This window comes from Garra rufa, chromosome 15 (genome assembly GCF_049309525.1).
Source record: "Garra rufa chromosome 15, GarRuf1.0, whole genome shotgun sequence".
Taxonomy (NCBI): Eukaryota; Metazoa; Chordata; class Actinopteri; order Cypriniformes; family Cyprinidae; genus Garra; species Garra rufa.
This window is the reverse complement of record NC_133375.1, coordinates 32,915,443-32,938,731: the sequence shown is the minus strand read 5'-3', so window position 1 is coordinate 32,938,731 and position 23,289 is coordinate 32,915,443. Positions and strand designations below refer to the sequence as shown.

At 35.7% G+C, this 23,289-nt stretch overlaps 3 protein-coding genes across 4 annotated transcripts in view; all 3 read right to left on the bottom strand.

Moving 5' to 3' along the window:
* Positions 1 to 6,693, bottom strand: part of dedd (death effector domain containing) — a 10,712-nt gene extending 4,019 nt beyond the window's left edge. For both annotated transcript variants that reach the window (XM_073818563.1, XM_073818564.1), the window contains exons 1-4: positions 6,527 to 6,693; positions 3,747 to 4,425; positions 3,543 to 3,647; positions 598 to 735 (exon numbers count right to left, since the gene is read on the bottom strand). In XM_073818563.1, the coding sequence (XP_073674664.1) occupies positions 598 to 735; positions 3,543 to 3,647; positions 3,747 to 4,308 (805 nt within the window). In that variant the 5' untranslated portion in view covers positions 4,309 to 4,425; positions 6,527 to 6,693. The remainder of the gene's footprint in view (positions 1 to 597; positions 736 to 3,542; positions 3,648 to 3,746; positions 4,426 to 6,526) is intronic.
* Positions 6,694 to 8,344: 1,651 nt separating this feature from the next.
* On the bottom strand, positions 8,345 to 12,011 carry LOC141287725 (phospholipase A and acyltransferase 2-like). Its single transcript, XM_073819861.1, has 4 exons — positions 11,994 to 12,011; positions 11,524 to 11,644; positions 9,445 to 9,743; positions 8,345 to 8,768 (listed from the first exon to the last, which is right to left on the bottom strand). The coding sequence occupies exons 1-4, from the start codon at positions 12,009 to 12,011 to the stop codon at positions 8,694 to 8,696; spliced, it is 513 nt and encodes a 170-aa protein (XP_073675962.1). The 3' UTR covers positions 8,345 to 8,693.
* A 214-nt stretch (positions 12,012 to 12,225) lies between these two features.
* Positions 12,226 to 22,340, bottom strand: bgna (biglycan a). The gene is made up of 8 exons (XM_073819175.1): positions 22,182 to 22,340; positions 19,869 to 20,130; positions 15,408 to 15,520; positions 15,098 to 15,311; positions 13,596 to 13,706; positions 13,269 to 13,362; positions 12,946 to 13,084; positions 12,226 to 12,867 (listed from the first exon to the last, which is right to left on the bottom strand). Exons 2-8 carry the CDS (start codon positions 20,110 to 20,112, stop codon positions 12,670 to 12,672), a joined length of 1,113 nt encoding a protein of 370 aa, XP_073675276.1. The 5' UTR covers positions 20,113 to 20,130; positions 22,182 to 22,340; the 3' UTR covers positions 12,226 to 12,669.
* Between the last annotated feature and the right edge of the window lie 949 nt (positions 22,341 to 23,289).

Here is a 23,289-nt window from a genome sequence, read left to right as displayed (position 1 = left end):
CAACCCTCTTTATAGTGGTATACTGTCTAAAGTAAGAGTCTAAGACTCTTTACACTAAGAGTCTAAATTACATTCACACTGGTGTTTTAGAAAGCTAAACTACGGAGCCCCTTACGTCACCTGTAGAAGAAAAATAATTAATCCGTGGGGACGGTTTTGCAATTCGTTCCCTCAGTTTATAAACCGTACCCACGGATTAATTATTTTTCTTCTACAGGTGACGTAAGGGGCTCCGTACTAAACAAATTAGAACATAATAGAAATAATAACAATATTATAATATTGTTATTCATGTGACAGTAACAGCCATATATTGTAAAACAATAGCACTGTAAAATAAATAAATAAGCTTTTATTTAGATGGAAACGGCAGTAGAGCTTTTATTTTGACAGAAAAATACAGCTTCAATAGATAATAATCAATAGATAGCTATCTCAATAGATAATATATTTTAAAAACTACACTTTTTGCCGAGAAGACCTATTATTTCATATTGTCATGTGATCACAATGATATCGAGACAGTTTTGCTATTGCAATACCACAATATTTGACGATACGCTACATCCCTACTCATTAGCAGATTTGTTGTCTTACCACAGGTCTGTTTTTCTCTGCAGTCAGCTGTCGTGTGAGATCTCTTCCTTTTCCTGCTCGGCGGAGGTGGGGTGGGTTTAGCACGTGGTGGGCATACCTGGGGTCCTGATGGAGGACAGCAGATCAATGGCTGAGGTCCTGAGAGAGAGAACATTATTAAAATCAGTACATGCACTTCCACCGACCCTGCGTAGACATCAACGCAGCTACCACGTTCAAGGCCCAGAAAGGTAGTAAGGACATCGTTTAAATAGTCTGTGTGACATCAATGGTTCAACCTTAATTTTATAAAGCAACAAGAATATTTTTTGTGTGCAAAGAAAAACAAAAATAACATCTTGTCTTCTCTTTCAGTGTTCGACGTGCATTCACGACAGTACCACGTATGCGTGAGTAGCTGCTGACGCTGGAGCCGGCGTTCTGACATAGAACCCGAATGTGCTGTGCCTTGTTCGTCCTTAAAGGGATAGTTCACCCAAAAATGAAAATGTGATGTTTATCTGCTTACCCCCAGGGCATCCAAGATGTAGGTGACTTTGTTTCCTCAGCAGAACACAAACGAAGATTTTTAACAAAAACCAGTGCAGTCTGCCAGCCAAATAATAGAGGTGGATGGGCACCAAACCTTTAAAAGTAAACAAAAACATGCACAGACAAATCCAAATAACACCCTGCGGCTCGTGACGATACATTGATGTCCTAAGACATGAAACGATTTTCTACGTTTTTTGTGAGAAACTGAACAGTATTTATATAATTTTTTACCTTTGATCCACAGCCACGTCTATCTGTCCTGAGCACGAGCTTTGCATCCGGCTCGTGACATGTGTATGCGCTCTGGCGTAGTATACGCAAACGCCGTAAGGGGAAATCGGTTAAAAGTCCCGGATGAGTTTGCGCAAGCAAATGTAATCTTTTAGCTTTAAATCGGTTTGAACAATCAGGATAAGCACAAGTAATTACCATTTTGAATAGCCGCTATACCCACAATCTCTATGCACTGTGTAAACAATGAGTGTCGTATACATGCGACAGATAGCTTCCGGCGTTTGCGTACACTACGTCAGAGTGCGTACACATGTAACGAGCCGAAAGCTAAACTTGTGCTCAGGAGAGATGGACGTGGCTGTGTATCAAAGGTAAAAAATGATATAAATACTGTTCAGTTTCTCACAAAAACCGATCGTTTCGTGTCTTAGGACATCAGTGTATCGTCACGAGCCGCAGGGTGTAATTTGGATTTGTCTGTGTATGATTTTCTTTCCTCTAAAGATTTGGTAACCATTGACTGCCATTATTTGAATGACAGACTGCACCGGTTTTTGTTAAAAATCTTCGTTTGTGTTCTGCTGAGGAAACAAAGTCACCTACATCTTGGATGCCCTGGGGGTAAGCAAATAAACATCAAATTATCATTTTTGGGTGAACTATCCCTTTAATTTAATTTTTTTTTCTTTGCGCACAAAAAGTATTCTCATAGGGCCTTTCAGGGCCTTGAACCTGGTAGTACCTTCACTGTCTATGCAGGGTCAGAAAGCTCTCAGATTTCATCAAAAATATCTTCATTTGTGTTCCGAAGATGAAAGGAGGTCTTACAATTTTTGAAAAATGTGAGGGTGAGTAATTAATGACTGAATTTTAATTTTTGGGCAAATTATCCCTTTAAGGCTGGAACACACTATATAGCTCTTGCCCCAATTTGCAGTCTGGACACGTTGTCGCTAGTTGCTAAATGTCAGAGCAAGTCAGATTTTGGGCAGCTGGAGCTGACAGATATCACAGAAAACACAGTCTATTATGAGAACAGACTCAGATTTTAGATTTTTTTTATAAAACAATTGTATCCAGTCAGAGGATATCCAATGCGTTTAATATTTTGACCTGGTTTATAAATGTGTTGAAAGTCTGGTAGTGTGTGATCCTGAGTCATAACCATTTACCAAGTCGACAAGTGTGCGACGCCTAGTTGTTAAAATCTTTTCATATTTTAAACGTTCTATAGTGTATTTCAGTTGTTTGTCATTCTGAAACTTTTTTCATACTTATGAGGTGTTAGTCACATCGGAAAGATTGTATTTATGAGTTGAACATATGTGACCCTGGACCACAAAACCAGTCTTAAGTCGCTGGGGTATATTTGTAGCAATAGCCAAAAATACCTTGTATGGGTCAAAATTATTGATTTTTCTTTTATGCCAAAAATCATTAGGAAATTGAGTAAAGATCATGTTTCATGAAGATTTTTTGTAAAATTTCTACTATAAATAAATCAAAATGTAATTATTGATTAGTAATATGCATTGTTAAGAACTTCATTTGGACAACTTTAAAGGTGATTTTCTCAGTATTTAGATTTTTTTGCACCCTCAGATTCCAGATATTCAAATAGATGTATCTCGGCCAAATATTGTCCTATCCTAACAAACCATATATCAATAGAAAGCTTATATATTGAGCTTTCATATGATGTACACATCTCGGTTTTGTAAAAATTTACCTTATGACTGGTTTTGTGGTCCGGGGTCACATATATGAATACCACAACAATTCCTGAAGGACTTGAATGCACCAGCAGCCACTAAACTAAACAAGCCCTGAAAGGGATGGTTCACCCTAAAATGAAAATCCTGTCATTAATTACTCACCCTCATGTTGATCCACATGGAATATTTTAACAATGTCCTCACTACCTTTCTGGGCCTTGAACGTGTCAGTTGCATTGCTGTCTATGCAGGGTCAGAAACCTCTCGGATTTCATCAGAAATATCTCAATTTGTGTTCCAAAGATGAATGAAGGTCTCATGAGTTTGGAACGTTAATGACTGATTGAATTATTTATTTTTGGGTGAACTATTTGTTATTTGTTAAATATTTCATTAAAGACTCAATCAAAAATGCTTACAGTGCCATTAAGAAGTCTAAAGCATAAGCAATGCAGGACAAACCTGTTCTTCTGTGAGGAGCACCCTGCTGGGCCTCCCCTGCTCCTCTGGGAGACACATAACGGACTGACGTCTCCTCCAGATATTTATCCACTGGATCTGGGCACACTGGAAAATAATTATCAACACATTACATTATGCACCTTGCCAAACAAAAATTGATACTGTAGCTCCTCTGTTAAAAGTTAAATTGACAAGATCTTAAACCTGTCTGTCTCTTGCGCAACGTAACATAGGGCAGCAGGTCGTGGCGAGTGATGATACGGAGCAGCTGAAGAACATGCCTGAAGTTTGTCTCATCACATCGTCCCTGACGCTCCAGCGCGAGCAGGAAATCCCGCCCGCTCCGTATCCCTCCTCTCTCATACTCATCAATAACGTCCACAAAGAGGAAGGACAGCACACGTACATCACGGTGCGTCAGCTGCGCGCCCACAATATCAAACATGCGGTGAAGAGAGTAAAGACCATACGCGTCATCCACGGCTTCCTCCGGCCACGGCTCCACCCGGCCGGAAGCGGGTCTCCGAGACGAGGAGGAATTACTGCAGGACGCCGGAGCCAGTCGGCTTAGAGAGAGCGCAAGAGAGTTACCATGAGCTGTTGCGGATGAGGACGCTGCAACCCAGCCTCTCCGAGGAGAGGAAAGCCCGGAGCGGGAATACGAGTCTATCGGGGAATGAGAAATGTGTTGCCTGCCCTGACTTGATGAAGAGTTCTGTGGCGAAAGGAGGGCAGGGTTGGCATTCCCATGCTGCTGTGAGGTCATCACTCTTCACTAGGCGGATGACGGGTGAGGGGGATGGCGGAAGGCCCTGTCAGCAGTGTGAAGCAGCTCGAACTGTGTCAACACACTCGGCCCGCAACTCTCACCTCCAACTTCACTCTAGAAGGGAATAAAATTAATGTTCAAGCATTAGGTCACTACTGTTCAAAAACGTTTGACTGGTAGTGTATATGAATTTATAATATTGGTTTTGGTAATGTTTTGGTAAAGTCTCTTCTGCTCACCAAACCTGCATTTATTTGATCCAAAGTACAGCAAAAACAGTACAATTTTAAAATATTTTACTATTCAAAATAATCGTTTTCTATTTGAATATATTTTAACATGCAATTTATTCCTGTGATTTTAATGCTGATTTTTTAGTATCATTACTCCAGTCACATGATCCTTCATAAATCATTCTAATATTCTGATTTTGCTGCTCAAAAAACATCATTATTACATTGAAAACAGCTGAGTAGAATTTTTTTCAGGGTTCTTTGATGAATAGAAAGTTCAGAAGAACAGCATTTATCTGAAATAGAAATCTTATGTAACATTATAAAAGCATCCTTGCTGAATAAAAGTATTCATTCCTATAATTTCTTCCCCCAAAATTATACTGACTCCAAGCTTTTGAATGGTATAGTGTATAGTTTCAAAAGCTTTTTATCTCAGATAAATGCTGATCTTTGGATCTTTCTACTCAAAGAATTCTGAAAAAAGTACTCAACTGTTTTAAATATTGATAATATTAAAAAAAATATATATATATATTGAACAGCCAATCAGAATATTAGAATGATTTCTAAAGGATCATGAAAGGAGTAATGATGCTGAAAATTCAGCTTTGATCAAAGGAATAAATTACATTTTAAAATAGTCAAATATAAAAAAGTTATTTTAAATAGTAAAAATGTTTCAAACTTGGATTTGGATCAAATAAAATGCAGGCTTGGTGAGCAGAAGACACATTAAAACCATCAAAAAACCTGTTCAAAAACTTTTGACTGGTTGTGTAACACTGAATAATAAGATGATAAATATGATAATCAAAATAGAACAAATTACCACATAACCTGGGTTAATTTTACACTGCTTTTTAAACAGATCTATTGCTCAACTGTGTTTTCTAGACTTAATGTCTGAGATGTCATTGCTCAATCATGCAACAAATCAAAACCATGCAAGTCATGTTTTCACATCACATCTACATAAAAAATCATATAGATTATATATTCTAATATCACATCTACATATAAAAATATTATATTCTAATTTCACATCTACATATAAAACATAAATATTTATAACTTATTCTAATATCAATATAACATAAACTCTAGTATAACAACCACATAAAAATCATAGATTATATATATATTCTGAATCACGACATATAAAGTTTATAGATTTTATACTAAGACAATCAATATTCTGATATCACATCTTTACATATTTAGATATCACATCTAAATATCAAATCAAACATATTTTCTGATATAACATCTACATTTAAAATCATACCTATTATATATATTTTGATATCAGATCTACAGATCCACATCTACATATAAAACTTACAGAAACTCATCTACTTTTGAAATCATACAGATTATATATTTAATATCACATCTACATAGTGCTTCAATTTAACAACCTATTTGAGTTTAATTATTATAGAAAACTAGTATTTAAGGCTGTTTGATCTAACAAACATAAAAAACAACAGTAGACCTAGAACATATTTAGGCAGAGGAACAGTGAAGTTACTGACCTGGTTATCTTACTAATTAACATCAAACAGGTTTAAGAGAGTAAATATCAATAAGCAGAATTCATCAATCTTCTGAGTTCCTTATCAAGGCTTCATAAACACTAACATTTGCTGTTTTCATATGCAAGTTTCAAGACTATAAACTCCAGTGAAACGACTGATGAATAAGCAGTTAGACATCAACAATCTCCTGAAATCTATCAGGACAGCTGTGTGTTAGCCTGATGCTTAGCATACACAAGGAGTGGCTGAAGAACGCCGTGATCTTTTAAGAAAACATATATTTTACCGTCAATATTTCACTGCGATCCCCTCTACTGTTTCTATATTCCTAAAGACACTTACATGTTATTTGCTATTGATATAAACTTCGCTTAGCAACTGACTGTTGGCTTGCTAACGTCAACAGCGTGTAGCAACACTGAATGTACACAACTGTCTTACCTTTTCAATTTCATGAATCACTTTGCGGACACGGAGACTATAGACGTGAACTCTGCTCAAAACTGCCGTCTGGTCCTCATACATGTACAATGATCTTGTGTGGGGATAATTTAAACGGTTTGGTGAAGCTTGGTAATGAGCCCATTTTTTGTTCCTCTACTAAAATGTAGGTACATCCGGGACATGAGCAAGCGTGGGGCAACATCCGGGGAATGTAGGAAACGCTTCGTCTTTTTTAGAAATAACAATTAACTCTCGTGATGTGTAAATAGGCTTTTTTGCGGTTACGAATAAATGTACAAAAAATTATCAGAATAGGTTTTTGTATAGAATATAAAAATTTATTTTTTATAGATGAAAAGAAAACACTGCATTGGCCCTTTACCTTATGAAAAATCACCATGGTAACCACAGCTTCATCCAAAATACAATTAGCTTACTATTCATTGTTGGTAATGTTAAAAACTTGATAAACCTTGTGGGGCCCTCTTTTTTTAATCCTGGTAATTTTGTTCAGTTTCTTTCTTTACAATAGTGGCTGATTTGAAGTAAAAAAAAAAATCTAAATAGAAAAAAAATCCACTTTTAGCAGATATTCATTACCAGTCAAAAGTTTTTGAACAGTAAGATTTGTAGTGTTTTTTAAATAAGTCTCTTCTGCTCACCAAGCCTGCATTTATTTGATCCAAAGTACAGCAAAACTATTTTTACCATTTCAAAATAACTGTTTTCTATTTAAATATATTTTAAAATATAATTTATTCCTGTGATTTCAAATCTGAATTTTTATTACATTATTCCAGTCACTATCTTCAGAAATCATTCTAATATTCTGATTTGCTGCTCAAAAAAATTTTTTAATAGATTTTTTTAGGTTTCTTTGATGAATAGAGTTCAGAAGAACAGCATTTATTTACAATATTTTTTTGTAACATTATAAATGTCTTTATCATGACTTTTAATTAATTTAAAGCATCCTTGCTAAACAAAATTATTATTTCTATAATTCCGTCTTCTTGTACTTGACTCCAAGCTTTTGAATGGTGTAGCGTATAATGTTACAAAAGCTTTTTATTTCAAATAAATGCTGATCTTTGGATCTTTCTATTCATCAAATAATCCTGAGGAAAATGTACTCAACTGTTGTAAATATTGGTAATAAATAATAATAATAATAATGTTTCTTGAACAGCAAATCAGCATATTACAGTGATTTCTGAAGGATCATGTGACACTGAAGACTGGCGTAAAGATGCTGAAAATGTAGCTTTGATCACAGAAATAAATTACATTTTAAAATATATTCAAATAGAAAGCAGTTATTTTAAATAGTAAAAACACTTCATAATAATACTGTTTTTGCTGTATTTTGGATCAAATAAATGCAGGCTTGGTGAGTAGTAACTTCTTTTTTTTTTAATTTATACTCTTACTGTTCAAAAACTTTTGACTGGTTGTGTACTTAAAAACTTATAGTCTATTCTGGGAAAACAGTCACCTGCAGCTGACTAATAAGTGGCAAGTCACATGTTTTTGGTTACAACAAATAATCTACAGAGAACATTCTTTGAACATTGTTATTTGGATCCCAAAAAATAGTTAAGAAGGGTGTTTGCTGGGTTATGGCTATTTAAAACAGGGACGAGCTCTTAGATATTTCACAGATTTTCTGTTGTAATAGACAATGCATCAGCACAGGAATGAAATCTGCACTTGCCATACAATTTCATGGTGTCTTTATAACTGCGGTGTAAACTGTGGTAAATATTAGTAATGGTATGTGCCACAATAGATAGAAATGTGAAACGGACAATCAGAAACATTTGAACACCTTTACTAAACATTCTATGTACATTTTGACTACATTTTTGCTGAAAAAGACCCTGCTTAGCTGGTATAATATGGTCTTCCTGCGTAACCAAGCTGGTCTCCTGAACTGAACACAAAACGTTTTAAAACCAGTCAAAAGACCAGCTTGACAAGGCTAGGAGACCAATACAAGACCTGCAGGGATACAGAAGAAAGTTAAGATCTTTATTACAGATCAGTATGAAGGACCATTTTCCATGACAGCAAACAGCAATCTTAACTGGTTTAATGATTGTGTGAGAAATATCCTCATTCAAACATAATATATTATTCTTGTGATAATCTGGCATTCAGCAGGTTAACTCGATGGCACAAGGTAGCCAAATAACTGTGTAGCTTCCACACATTCCTTGTTTTTGGGCTTCCCAGGAATCTGTTAAAACAAAGGAATCAACATAATGTCAGAACAAATAAAATGTACAGAACAGAATGATAATGATATTTATGCCATACAGTGTTTTCACGCCACGTCGTCAGTTGGCCATATTGGCGGCACTGAAGGTAAACAATGCCACTGAACCTAATGAAACATATATTTTGCTGATTATTGCTGCTGAAAATGTCAGTTATTGTCATGGTTTGGGCTTTACTATCATTGGTTGAAACAGGAAAAACATTTGGAGTACTACAGACTGCCAAAAGTTATAACAAATACAGGAAAAGAGTGCAAAAATCTGGCTGAGGAAAGAACTGAACCAGGATTTCCAGGGATTTCTTGACAACATTTGTGTTTGTTCTTATGATTTACAGTCAGGTAGGTTCAATATTAGGCTAGTACCTTAATTAATACTGCTTGTATGTATTTTTACCACCTATTAACTTCAGTTTCTTAAAATATCGCACCCTTTCCTGCTTACTAAGTCCTTCTCTATATGATTTAGCAGCTTCCGCACGTTTTTCTGTGGTTAGAGCATAATTTAGCAACACAACATATTCAGTAGTACATTTACAGTGCAATCAATGCTGTTGTTTACATCTGAGTATCTCCAATATTGGCCACACATCCGTGACGTAAGTGCACTGTTAAACTACCTGACTCATGAACTCACCTGATTGCACATAGCTACTCCGGAGCGGACAAACGTGGCAAAGTGCTCACAATTGTGTGTGAAGAGTTTGTAAGTAAACTCTTTGTCCAGTAAAGCATCTCGTCGTTTTCTAATTTCATCCACAGGTGAAGGCTCGATAGCATGCCGTTCATTGCTTACTGAAACACGAGCTCCTTTTGGTACGTTAATTTCAGCCAGGAGCTGACGCCGTATCTTAGTTTCTCCAAGCAAAAGATCACCACAAACAGGGAAGATAGCCTGCAGACAGTTTCGAAACGAACTCATCAGCTGAGACTCATCTGGAAAAAGCAAATTTGGCAGTTTGTGAGACATAGACATACATACATATATACACACTACCAGTCAAAAGTTTTTGAGCAGATTTTGAATGTTTCTTAAAGAATTCTACTCTGCTCACCAAGCCTGCATTTATTTGATACAAAATACAGCAAATTATTACTTATTATTTAATTATTAAATAACTGCTTTCTATTTGAATATATTTTAAAATGTAATTTATTCCTGTGATCAAAGCTAAATTTTCAGTATCATTACTCCAGTCTTCAGCATCACATAATACTTCAGAAATCATTCTAATATGCTGATTTGCTGTTCAAGAAACATTATTATTATTATTATTATTATCAATATTTAATTTAATATTTAATATTTTTTCAAGATTCTTTGAGGAATAGAAAGATCCAAAGATCAGCATTTATCTGAAATAAAAAGCTTTTGTAACATTATACACTATATTCAGAAGCTTGGAGCCAGTATTATTTATTTATTTTTGGGAAAGAAATGATAGAAATTAATACATTTATTTAGCAAGGATGCTGTAAATTGATCAAAATATATGATAAAGACATTTATAATGTTCTTCAGAACTTTATATTCATCAAAGAAACCAGAAAAATACTCCTCTGTTTTCAACATCAGAATAATGTTTTCTGAGCAGAATATTAGAACTATTTCTTAAGGATCATGTGACTGGAGTAATGATGCTAAAAAATCAGATTTGAAATCACAGGAATAAATTACATTTTAAAATACATTCACAAAGAAAACAGTTATTTTAAACAGTAAAACTATTTCAAAATTGTACTGTTTCGTGCTGTACTTTGGATCAAATAAATACAGGCTTGGTGAGCAGAAGAGACTAGAAGACAGAAGACTAGAAGACAGAAGCGACTTTAAAAAAAAAAATCTTTTGACTGGTAGTGTGTGTGTGTGTGTGTGTGTGTGTGTGTGTGTGTGTGTGTGTGTGTGTGTGTGTGTGTGTGTGTGTGTGTGTGTGTGTACCTGGTATTCATCACGTTGTGGGGACCAAATGTCCCCACAAGGATAGGAATACCAGTAGATTTTGACCTTGTGGGGACATTTCTCATGTCCCCATGAAGAAACAGGCTTCTAAATCATGCACAGTGAGTTTTTTTGAGGAAGTAAAAGTGTGCACAATCTCCTGTGAGGGCTAGGTTTAGGTGTAGGGTAGGTGTAGGGTGATAGAAAGTACGGTTTGTACAGTATAAAAACCCTTACGCCTATGGAATGTCCCCATAAAACATGTAAACCCAACATGTATGTGTGTGTGTGTGTGTGTGTGTGTGTGTGTGTGTGTGTGTGTGTGTGTGTGTGTACCTGGTATTCATCACGTTGTGGGGACCAAATGTCCCCACAAGGATAGGAATACCAGTAGATTTTGACCTTGTGGGGACATTTCTCATGTCCCCATGAAGAAACAGGCTTCTAAATCATGCACAGTGAGTTTTTTTGAGGAAGTAAAAGTGTGCACAATCTCCTGTGAGGGCTAGGTTTAGGTGTAGGGTAGGTGTAGGGTGATAGAAAGTACGGTTTGTACAGTATAAAAACCCTTACGCCTATGGAATGTCCCCATAAAACATGTAAACCCAACGTGTGTGTGTGTGTGTGTGTGTGTGTGTGTGTGTGTGTGTACACACACACACACACACACACACACACACACACACACACATAGTAGGCTATATTATAGTATACTATAGTATAATTATATCGTTATAAAATTAGTAATAGTACTTAAGTAAACGTTCTGACACTTACCAGCAACTGCAAAGTGAACGATGTATCCATCTCCGTCATACACGCCCCAGTGTGCGTAGCCAATGGGGTACGAGAACTCGATCAAATCGCCGAACTGCGCGGTGGATACAACCTGCTCAACCTGTGCAGGACAGTTTTAGTCTGTTAAGAATCCGCCCGCTTACAGGTTTTACAACAAGTTTGACAACATATGACGCCTGCATTCTTTAAGGACGTTATTTGCAACCGATTTATAATCACTTTTCTAACAAAGTAACTGATTCTAAATGGCTATTCAGGACTACAGGACTAATATTAGAACTTATCATAATAGAACATTATTTCTAATGGAACGAATTTGCCGTCTTGACATGAAAAATCCAACCGCTAAACAAGACAAATACAGGTTGTAGTAGTTCATAGGCTTGTTTTGAAATATTATTTTCTATCATCCACGCATCAATTAATTCCGTAAATATTTGTACACTTACCTGTTCTTTGTAGTCCATCTCTCGTGTAGTTAAGTTTAGTCGTTAAGGGCAGAAACTATACGCAAAAGGATTTAAATTACTCTTTGCCAAGCCTTGTAGGCGTGGTCACGCAGCAGAAGGACTTGTTTGTGTATGCATTCTCTTTTCACTGCTTTAGCTACTCCACCTTCAAATAATTCCACCGAATACACATCTTGTGACGTTAAAGTTAGAAATAAATAAGCTTGTCACCTTTAGAGTTGGCTGTCTTGTGATGGCATGACGTACATCCACAAAACAATCCACTTTATTACAGTATTACCATGATGAATGAGTGACAATCAGCCGCCCAGAATGACAAACTGTGAATTTATCTCATTACTTAAAGATGCAACCCATGAAAACTAAGCAAAATGAAGCTGTTGAAAGACAGAGAATCTCAGAGAATTGATTAAGGAATAGTCAATGCTGTCAACAAAATTAAACAGAGTATATATTCATTAATGTCAGCAGGGAATTACACACATCCATATTCAGTTTTAAACAGACCAGTTTGACTTTGACTGGAGTCCACGTTTCTTCCAAATTATGCCTCCAGGAAAATGTTTATTCATCTTTTTCACTCAAATCTTGATTTTCACAAATTATGGGTGTTTTTTTCTTGTTCTCCTCCCCCTGAATTGGTTTTGTGCATCTTTTATTTCTTGTGGTTTCCAAACTGTACAGCCATCTGGTCACTGACACAGCGGAAGGTAGAGGGCTGCACCTCCCAATATCTGATTGGGTTGTCGAAGAGACTGATGCCATTGTAGAACACCTTCTTCATCCCGAAACCCGTAGGGCAGAAGTCATCCACTCCAACATTGGTGATGTTGTTTGAATGGAGGTAGACAACCTGTAAGAAAAATGTGGTTCAGTTTATTTAATATAAACACTTAAATATAAATCAGTAAAATCATGTACACAAGCACACCTGCAGATACTTCAAATGAGACAGTCCACCGGGAACACTGGACAGGCGGTTGTTGTCGAGGTGCAGCTCTCTCAGGTCGGTGAGGTAAGATAAAGCACCGTGCTCAATGTTGCGAATCTGGTTACTGCCGAGTCCCAACCTAAACACAGACACAGAGGGTGATTTAGCCACTAGAGGACACCCAAAGCAAGCTTTATGTCATAGAAGTTCATGATTAAAATTCATCTAAAGGGAAATGTTTCATTTTATGTAACAGTAGAAACAAATACAATCTGTTTACATATATTAATCACACTAAATAAGTAGGAATGTGAATGGGTTACCTCTGCAGCTGGGTGTACTGGCTGAGATCCACAAACTCAATGGCCTGAATCTGATTATTGTCCAAATGAAGCTCATGAAGGCTATTGGGAAGGTCTGGTAAGAATGAGACACATTCCATATGGAACAGAATGAGTTGCATTGTGTTTAGAACAGAATGGGATACATTCCATGTAGAAAAGAATTTTGCATTCTGTAACAAAACACAGTACACCTCTATTCTGTATATACATATATGATACAGCATTCACATTAACCTGTTTATGGATAATGACTAATGAGGTCAAATAATTTAATTTATATTCAATTTTGATAATCATTCTTATTACCTTTGGGAACTCCGGTGAGTTTGGCTTCAGAAATGCGTAGGTAGTTCAGTTTGACGCCCATAAATGCTCCAGGTTCAAAACCGCTGTTCTGGAGTGGATTACGACCCATTTCTGCAACGTCAATCAATGTTTGAGGCAGTTAGTGTTTATTTCTATAGCACATTTTATCATTGAATATTGTCCGAAAGAAAATTTACAGGACATTAGTCAGGGTAATGCTACAGTTGAAGTCAAAAGTTAACATAAAAGATATTTACATATTGTCCACAAGAGAAAATAATAGTTACATTTATAAAAATTACCTTGTTCAAAATTTACATACACTTGATTCTTAATATTGTGTTGTAACCTGAATGATCCACAGCTGTGTTTTTTTTCTCTCGGATAGTTGTTCACAGGTCCCTTGTTTGTCCTGAACAGTTTAACTGCCTGTGGTTCTCCGGAAATATCCTTCAGGTCGCACAAATTCTTTGGTTTTTCAGCATTTTTGTGTATTTGAACTCTTTCCAGCAAAGTCTGTATAATTTTGAGATCCATCTTTTCACACTGAGGACAACTGAGGGACTCATATGCAACATTACAGAAGGTTCAAATGCTCACTGATGCTCCAGAAAAAAAAAATGCATTAAGAGCCATGGGGTGTAAACTTTTGAACAGAATGAAGAATGTACATTTTTCTTATTTTGCTTTATAATGTTTTTATTTAGTATTGCCCTTCAGAAACTACAAAAGATACTTAAATGTTCCCCAGAAGACAAAATAAGTTAAATTTACCCTGATCTTCAAATTCTAAAAGGCTCTTAATGCATAACATTTTCTTTCTAAAGCATCTGTGAGCATTTGAACTATCTGTAATAGTTGTATATGAGTCCTTCAGTTGTCCTCAGTGTGAAAAGATGGATCTCTAAAACATACAGTCATTGTTGGAAAGGGTTCAAATACACAAAAATGCTGAAAAGCCAAAGAATTAGCAGGATCTGAAGAACTGTTCAGGACAAACAAAGGATTCACAAACAACTATCACTAAAAACACACAGCTGTGGATCATTCAGGTAGCAACACAGTATTAAGAATTAAGTGTATGTAAAAGTGTATGGGTCATTTTTATAAATGATTTTCTCTATATGCAAATGTCTTTTATGTGAAATATCTTACTCAGGTCTGTACTAAACAAAAAATAACATGTATGTTGTATGATCTCTCTTATTTTGGTAAAATAATTAACATTTTGCAGATTCTGCAAGGTGTATGTAAACTTTTGACTTTAACTGTGTATTTAAATTTTTGACAGCAAGACTGTAAGGGATAGAAATACAGTGTTCAATTAAAATTTTGAGTTGTGAAAATAACTTCTAGATACTTCATACAGTGTCTCTCATTGTAAAAACTTTAAATCTAATCCTCATCTGTGTTAAATTCAATATGGCATCTAACCTATCTAAGGTTTGTTGGACATCATGAATCATACACACAGACAAACACACACACACACACAATCTTACCAATGACATGCATGTTGTGGAGCCCTGAGAAGCTAAATGCCGGCACCTTCTTGATGTGATTATCATGGATACGCAACTCCACAAGGGATGGAGGCAGGTTTTTGGGGATGGAAGTCAGAAGGTTGTGCGAGATGTATAACTTCTGCAAACGCTTCAAAGGGAGGAATGCCTTGGGGTGAACTTTGGAGATCTGGTTATATCTTAACACCAGAGCCTGAAAAAAGACAGGGGCTATGAGGGAATGCTGTACAAACTGTACTTCCTAAATTCATTCACAAAAATAAAGAACTCAAGATATGTTAGTTCTCACATAGAGGTTGGTCAGTCCCTTAAAGTCTCCCTCTCTGATCTCTGTGATCCTGTTGCTCTGCAGGTCCAACAGCAGTGTGTCTTTAGGAATATCATATGGCACATAACCTAAACCTATTGGGAAATAATGCACAAACAAACAAGAGCAGATACATTGGTAAAAAAAAAAAAAAAAATCAATAATATGGATCAAAGGTTGTTTGGGCTTGAGTGTCTGTGGTAATTCACATTTTCCAGGGTAATGGAAAAATCATGAAATCAAAATGACACTATTTACTCTTATAAAACACAGTGGTTTTATATTGTGTGATTTATTAGTCCATGCAATTCAAAAGTAAAAATACTTGTCTTGATAATTATAATTTAAAAACTTGAACTTGCTTTGCCTATGAAATGACTTTCCTTTTCAACTGACATCACCAAACCCTCTTATTTTTCTGCCTCACTGCTCCAGCACTTGTCTCCCATCATCAACCAATTGCTGAAGAATAAAATGCTGTCTACCATAATCAACCAATTGCTGAAGAATGAGTTTAAATTATTTTAACGTTTCAGCTATATATGTGATACTGGTCCACAAAACCAGATTTAAAGGAGTAGTTCACTTTCAGAACAAAACTTTACAGATAATGTACTCACCCTCTTGTCATCCAAGATGTTCATGTCTTTCTTTCTTCAGTCGTAAAGAAATTATGTTTTTTGAGGTAACATTTCAGGATTTCTCTCCATATAATGGACTTCTATGGTGCTCCCGAGTTTAAACTTTCAAAATCCCGTTTAAATGCAGCTTCAAAGGGCTCTAAATGATCCTAGCCGATGAAGAAGGGTCTTATCTTGCGAAACGATCGGTTATTTTCAAAAAACATTTACAATTTATATACTTTTTAATCTCAAACTCTCGTCTTGACGAGCAAGACAAGACAAGCATTTGAGGTTAAAAAGTATATAAATTGTAATTTTTTTTAAGAAAATGACCCATCGTTTTGCTAGATAAGACCCTACTTTCCTCGGCTGTGATCATTTAGAGCCCTTTGAAGCTGCATTTTGGAAGTTAAAACTTGGGGGCACCATACTGTAGAAGTCCATTATATGACGAGAAATCCTGAAATGTTTTACTCAAAAAACATAATTTCCTAAACGACTAAAGAAAGGAAGACATGAACATCTTGGATGACAAGAGGGTGAGTACATTATCTGTGCATTTTTGTTCTGAAAGTGAACTACTCCTTTAAGTAACACGGATATTTGTAGCAATAGCCAAAAAATACACTGTATGGGTTAAAATTAGGGCTGCACGATAGATCGTTTCAGCATCGTCATCGCGATGTACACATGCGCGATAGTCACATCGTGGCAGTCATGATGCAGGGCAAAAAAAAATTATGTGTGTCTGATTTAAAAATGTACTTTCTATATTTCTAAACTTTCTATTCACGGATCTATATTTGTCTAAAATAAAGTAATTAACTCATGTTTAAAGGTTCCTTAAAAACTACAATGCACATGTTGCTTCACCTACTTCATGCATGCAGTCTCTGCGTGCGCATGGCGAAATGAGCGCGGGACGGGAGAAAAGCGCCGAAATAGAAGATTTGGTCGCAAAAAGAAATGCAACGTCGGTCATATGGAAGTATTTTGGAAACAAAAAGGATGCTGCTGACCAAAAACAGGTGCTTTGTCGGGAGTGCCTGGCAGTTGTTGCCACAATTCGCGGAAACACTACGAATTTAAGGGACCGTTCACATGTCGCGCCTAAAAACGCGTGGAAAACGCTAGGCACGCCGCTTTCTCCTTCTTTCCAAAGCGCTCTGCAACTTGAGTGGCAGAGTGGCGTCTGCCGTTGCTAAGCAACCATGACCCGCGGAAGTTTCATTAAAGATAAATAAACAAAGATAAATGGATTTCCAAAACTAAAAATTGCTTGCAGTAGCTCTGCTGCTAAAAAATGTTATCCCTGTAACAGCTATGATCAGCTGTTCCTCCATCTTGGCTAAGCTTTTAATGTTTTTCGTGAAAGGAAGAAGCTGATTTCCCTTTCATCAGGGTAAAAGCAACATTCATTATTAATTTCATATTAGAGCTTTGGTTGGCCTGAATTGACAGTGAATAAGGTGAGTCAAACTGTTTATGAAACTACCCAAAATAAGCTTTAAAAAGTATTTTATTTCAGAGTTTTGACTATACTGTACTTTTACATTTTTTTTATTCTTTGAAAATGCTTACAAAATTACCCCAATTATTCCTGAATTATTATTTGATTTTTAAGCAGTTCAAAACAACCTGATGAACATAAATGAATTTGTACACATCGCAATATATATCGCAAGAAAAAAAATATATTGCAACGTAATTTTTTCCCAATATCGTGCAGCCCTAGTTAAAATTATACATTTTTCTTTTATGCCAATAATCATAAACCTGATTAGTAATATACCTTACTAAGAGCTTAATTTGGACAACTTTTACGGTGATTTTCTAAATATTTTGAATTTTTTGCACCCTTAGATTTTCATATAGTGGTATATCGACCAAATATAGTCCTATGCTAAGAAAGTATTCAGCTTTTAGATTATGTATAAATCTCAATTTCAAAACGTTGACCGTCATTGATTGGTTTTGTGGTCCAGGGTCACATATTATCTTCGCTAAGAAAAAAAAAAATAGTCTTATTTTTAGAAATATTAAAACAGAAATCTACTGAGGTCATTTTCGCGACGCCAGATGGCGCCAGTTGCGTTTGTATGTAACAAGACATGAAAGTAGCGCCAGTCATCGTTTTGTGACAGTAAAAACCTTAAAAAGAAAGCTATTTGCTGGTTGCAGCACACAACCTAAAATTAAACAGTAATAAAAAAAATAATTTGAACCAAAAATAACTGATGAGCAGACGATGACAAATATGAGGAAATATCCATCAACTGCCTGCCAGAGTTGGCCACACAAAGTATTCCAAAGCGCGGTAATAACAGATGCTATATTCGTCGAACTAAAAAAATAATAACAATTTAACTTGGTTTATAGCATTATGATGCCTTTATACAGTAGGAAGGCAGTTCATTTAAGAAACATTTTCTTCAGGATTTAGCATCTGAGTCTTTGAGTTCACTTGTAAACTTTTCAGCGGGCTATAATTTCGGAAATGTTTGGTAATTCTCTGGGCTTTGGGACTCTGTGTGTTTGCTGTGCTCTGTTGTTGTGTGCTAGCATTCCCCTCAGAGCGTCCCATATAATTAAGATGGAGCCAGATGACCATGGCTCCACGTAGCACATTACAACGTGGAGAGAGAAAGAAGAGGAGAATAGCTTATGAACTTCATAAAAGAGAGATAGGATAGGAAACAGGGCAGCTGTGCTTGGGTGGTACCTGGCATCCACCGAAATTGTCCATTTGCTTTTAAATTCATCATTGCCGGTGACCGACATCATAGTTTATGGCACGTTTGCTGTACCGAGTAGAATAACCAGAACGTCTGTCTTCTCAGGTGACCGACCACACACCACATGTGCTGTCTGATGTGGATGGGCCAGATTAGCGGTGTGTCTGAATTGGTATCCGTTCTCAAGCTAAATTTGATCCTGATCTCATTCAGGCCTTTGATGTGGATGTTAAAACCCTGACATTTCTGTTTAGCTTTCAGCCAAAATTTCCTGCTCACTTTCCCTACTTTCAGCCTCAACTTTGATTTACATTTGATACAGTTTTATATATACAACTCATAACTCATATTCAAATGATTGTGCTTCTTACCACGTTCAATCATACCACATTTTTTAAATTAAAAATGATAGGCAGCTCTTTGATCTTTGCTTGATGTCAAAGGCTAGTAATTTTGGGATAAGATGGGTGATATAAACGGGATATCCTGTCTCACACCATGCTAAAAACAACCAGTGGAACTTAACTCTTTACACCAAATGGTGAGCTGCAGCACAAAAACAGGTCACAAGTTATATATTTGTAGCAATAGCCAAAAAATACATTGTATGGGTCAAAATTATTAAATTATGCTCCATGAAAATATTTAGTAAATTTTCTACCCTAAATATATCAAAACTTAACTTTTGATTAGTAATATTCATTTGGACAACTTTAAAAGCGATTTTCTTAGTATTTAAAGTTTTTTTTGCACCCTCAGATTCTACATTTTCAAAAAGTTGTATCTCGACCAAATATTGTCCTATCCTAACAAACCATACATCAATGGAAAGATGTATATTGTCAGAATTGACAAAATTGACAAATTGACAGTGTTAGAGTTACTTTTTTTCATATTTTTTAAGGCTATGTAGTTCATGGTTGGTTTTAAGGACATTTTTTTACATTTGTGCAGTATACAATTTTGGCACTGTGCTGTCCAATATAAAATTTGGGTTTGGAAGCCAAACCTCTAAGACTAAACAGTCATTATCTTGTCTGGCTATACCAAGACACCATTGCAAACACAAATCATCTTAAACCCACCTAAATCCGAGCATTGTACGACTCTGAGGTCGCACCGGCAGCCAAATGGACATGTGGGATGTTCCGGTTGGTATGGATCCACAGCTGACCCTTCTTCCTGGTCCTTCATCATCATCATCAGCTCTTTCACATCAATGTCCTTGCCAAAGTCCCAGAATCCTTTCTGCTCAAAGGGAAGGGCGGAGGAGTCTAGTGGCAGGTGGGCAGTGCAGAGACACAGAAAGGCTACATAGAGCGACAACATGGTTGCTACGATTTTAATCTGTGAAAAAGAAATGTAGAGGAAGTGAGCATTCAAAATATGGCAGGACAATTGTTTTCCACACTTTTATAAAAACCATAAATGCTACTTTGCATCCAAAAACTGATTCTGGTAAAATCTATAATTTTGTGGTCTCATTAAGCTTTAAATATGCAACTGCTTCACCGACAGCTACAATAAACCAATCTGCTCTCCACATCGACAATAGGGAAAATATCCCATTGTAACTAAAACTAAAAGCTGAGACAGGGAAAGACTTGTTTGGGTCAGATGCACCAATGTGTGCAAATGTGTATTTTCGTAACCTGTCTTCATGCTATATTTACTCTCTCCCAGAATGGGTGTAACATCATCTAAGTGTATTTTTGTGTCCTTTGTCCAGATGAATTACAGATGATGCAACGTCAGTAGGAAATGAAGACTGAATGCAAAAATATCTAGCCATTATTGCCATATAAACATGTGACAGATACATACTTAATGTAAATAAATTATAGATGTGACTTGATTCACTAATAACACTAATAACTAACGCAGTTCCATCCTAGAGGAATGTTCAATCGCTTTTTCATACCTCAGGGTATTTTGTGTCATTTAAGTATTAACAGTCTCAAATGTTTAGTCTGAAATTCCTTAGAAGATTTAAAAATGCAATAAACGAGATATATGTGGATTACATAGCTCAGATAATTTAGTGATTGAAATTGAAAATGGCTTTTGATTCAGACTTTGGTATTTTGGTAAATTTGAGTACAGTTTGTTAAATTTTTAAGGAGAGACATGAAAAAGAGGATATTTTTCAATTTGCTCTCATTTGAATCTCACTATAGTCTATGAGAAATAATTGAGAGATATTGTGATTTTAAGATTTTTGAGATTCTGCCATAAATCTAGTATATAACTAAAAATAAAACTATTCAAATATTTTTTAGTTATTGAAATTAAGCTGAAATAAAACAAAATAAAATGTAAATATTACAAATAAAACTTTTACTAGAAATACTAGAAATGTTGCCTTGACAGCTAACTGAAATAAAATAAGATTAGGCTGAAGTACTAAAATTACTAAAACTGAAATAAAAATAAATAAATAAATAAACATGCGCATAATAAAGTTACTAGAACTAAAATCAAAATATTATATTGAAAATATTATAAAAGCAAATATAAAATTTGAATAAAAATGATATTAGTATAAACACTACTAAATAGTAAACCCACTGATCTACATTTATTAGATTCTGGGACTACCCAGATCTGCAGGAACTAGGTCTTTTTTTGTGTGCCACGTGTTGTGCGTGTGGTTTTAAACTGCCTCTGAGTTCTTTCTCTCTCTTTAAATTCACTCCCACACCCTTTACCACAGAATGGCAGAAGAACCACATTACTGGCAAGTTTAACAGACTGTTTTTGGAAAGTGACCCCGATTCACCGAAATAAAGGCACTGAATGTACCAAAATCATATCCTCTTAAAATATGACAATAATGTTATGTAATAAACTGGCGGACCTCATTTAAAAGCACACAAAATTATGACATGCACAGCCTGATTTTGACCACTCTACTAATAGCACAATAAAAGTACTAATGAATGAAATGTTTTTTAAGCTCTTAAAAGTCTCAGTCTAAAATAGTTTGCACCCACTTAAGACCTTGATGTAGATGAGTCTTTTTTATCTTTTAAAAAAAGGTTAGGATGTCTACATTTTTCTTTAAAGATGTTTAATATCCAAATGATGCCAAATGGTTGAGCAAAGCTGAATTACATCTCATATTAAAGAGATGAGATGGGCTAATTAAAGACTACATTGCTGAATGTTGTCAAGATTACAGAGGTGACGTGGATGACCGAGTGACGCACAAATCTACAACCGCATTTCTCAAGGTTTTTAAAACTAATTTAAGTAGGGATCTTTTTTTAAATGAGCTTTTCAAAGAACTGAACTTGTCGCAATGGAAACTGATGAATTAAGTTACCATGGAAACTCATCAGGTGCACAGAACCGGGGAACAGGTTAGCAAAATAAATAAGAGGATTAAAGTATCTTACCTGATGTGTGAGATGTATTTGGAGAGGGCTTCTTCTTTTTAAGCTTTTTGATGGCAAACAGATTTATAGTTTGATCATTGTTTTGGGTGACTGTCTGTTAGGTCCTTGGCTGCCAGCGGTTGCACAGTACTGAACAGTACCTGCAGTTCAAAACACAGGACAGCTTGCAAAAAGAGGGAAAAAAATGTGTATTTGAGACATTCCCACTTAAGTTGTCTTACCCTCCCACTGTTTTTTCTTTTTCTTTTTGGGTGAAGAGCGAGAGCGAGAGAGAGAGGGTTAGACAGTGTGTGGCATGGTAATTTCACCAAAATACTATAGTTAACACAGTTATTGTTATACTTTTTTAGACATTTAAGTTTAAGATCTCCCTTTGAACATCCACTATACATATTATTAATGGAAGTATCCATCCACATCCAAACCATCATGCATTTGCATATATTTGTGAACATATGATATAAGATAGATAGATAGACAGACAGACAGACAGACAGACAGACAGACAGATAGACAGATATATAAATAGATTATATAGATAAATAGACAAATAAATAAATAAATAAATTGTAAAATAAATAATTTGATTTTCAATTTTGTTATTTAAATTTAAATTGTTAAAATATTTTTAATTATTGAAATTATTTAGATGTTCTCATTGTTTTTATTATGTTCCTCGACATATACTCAAAGCTTTGGCAATATTGTAATTTTACAGTCATGCCAATAAAGCATGTTGAATTGAATTTGAATTGAATTGATAAATAGACAAAGTAGACAGACAGATAGATAGATAGACAAAGTAGTGAGATGGATGGACAGAAGGACAGATAGATAGATCGACAGATAAATAGACAAAGTAGACAGGCAGACAAAAGAGATACAGAGAGAAAGAGAGACAGAAAGAAAGACAGACAGACAGATAGATGATGCAGACAGACGTACAAAGTAGATAGATAGACAGACAGACAGACAGATAGATAGATGATGTAGACAGACAGATGGACAAAGTAGATAAGACAGACAGACAGACAGACAGACAGACAGACAGACAGACAGACAGATAGACAGACAGACAGATAGACAGACAGATAGATAGATAGATAGA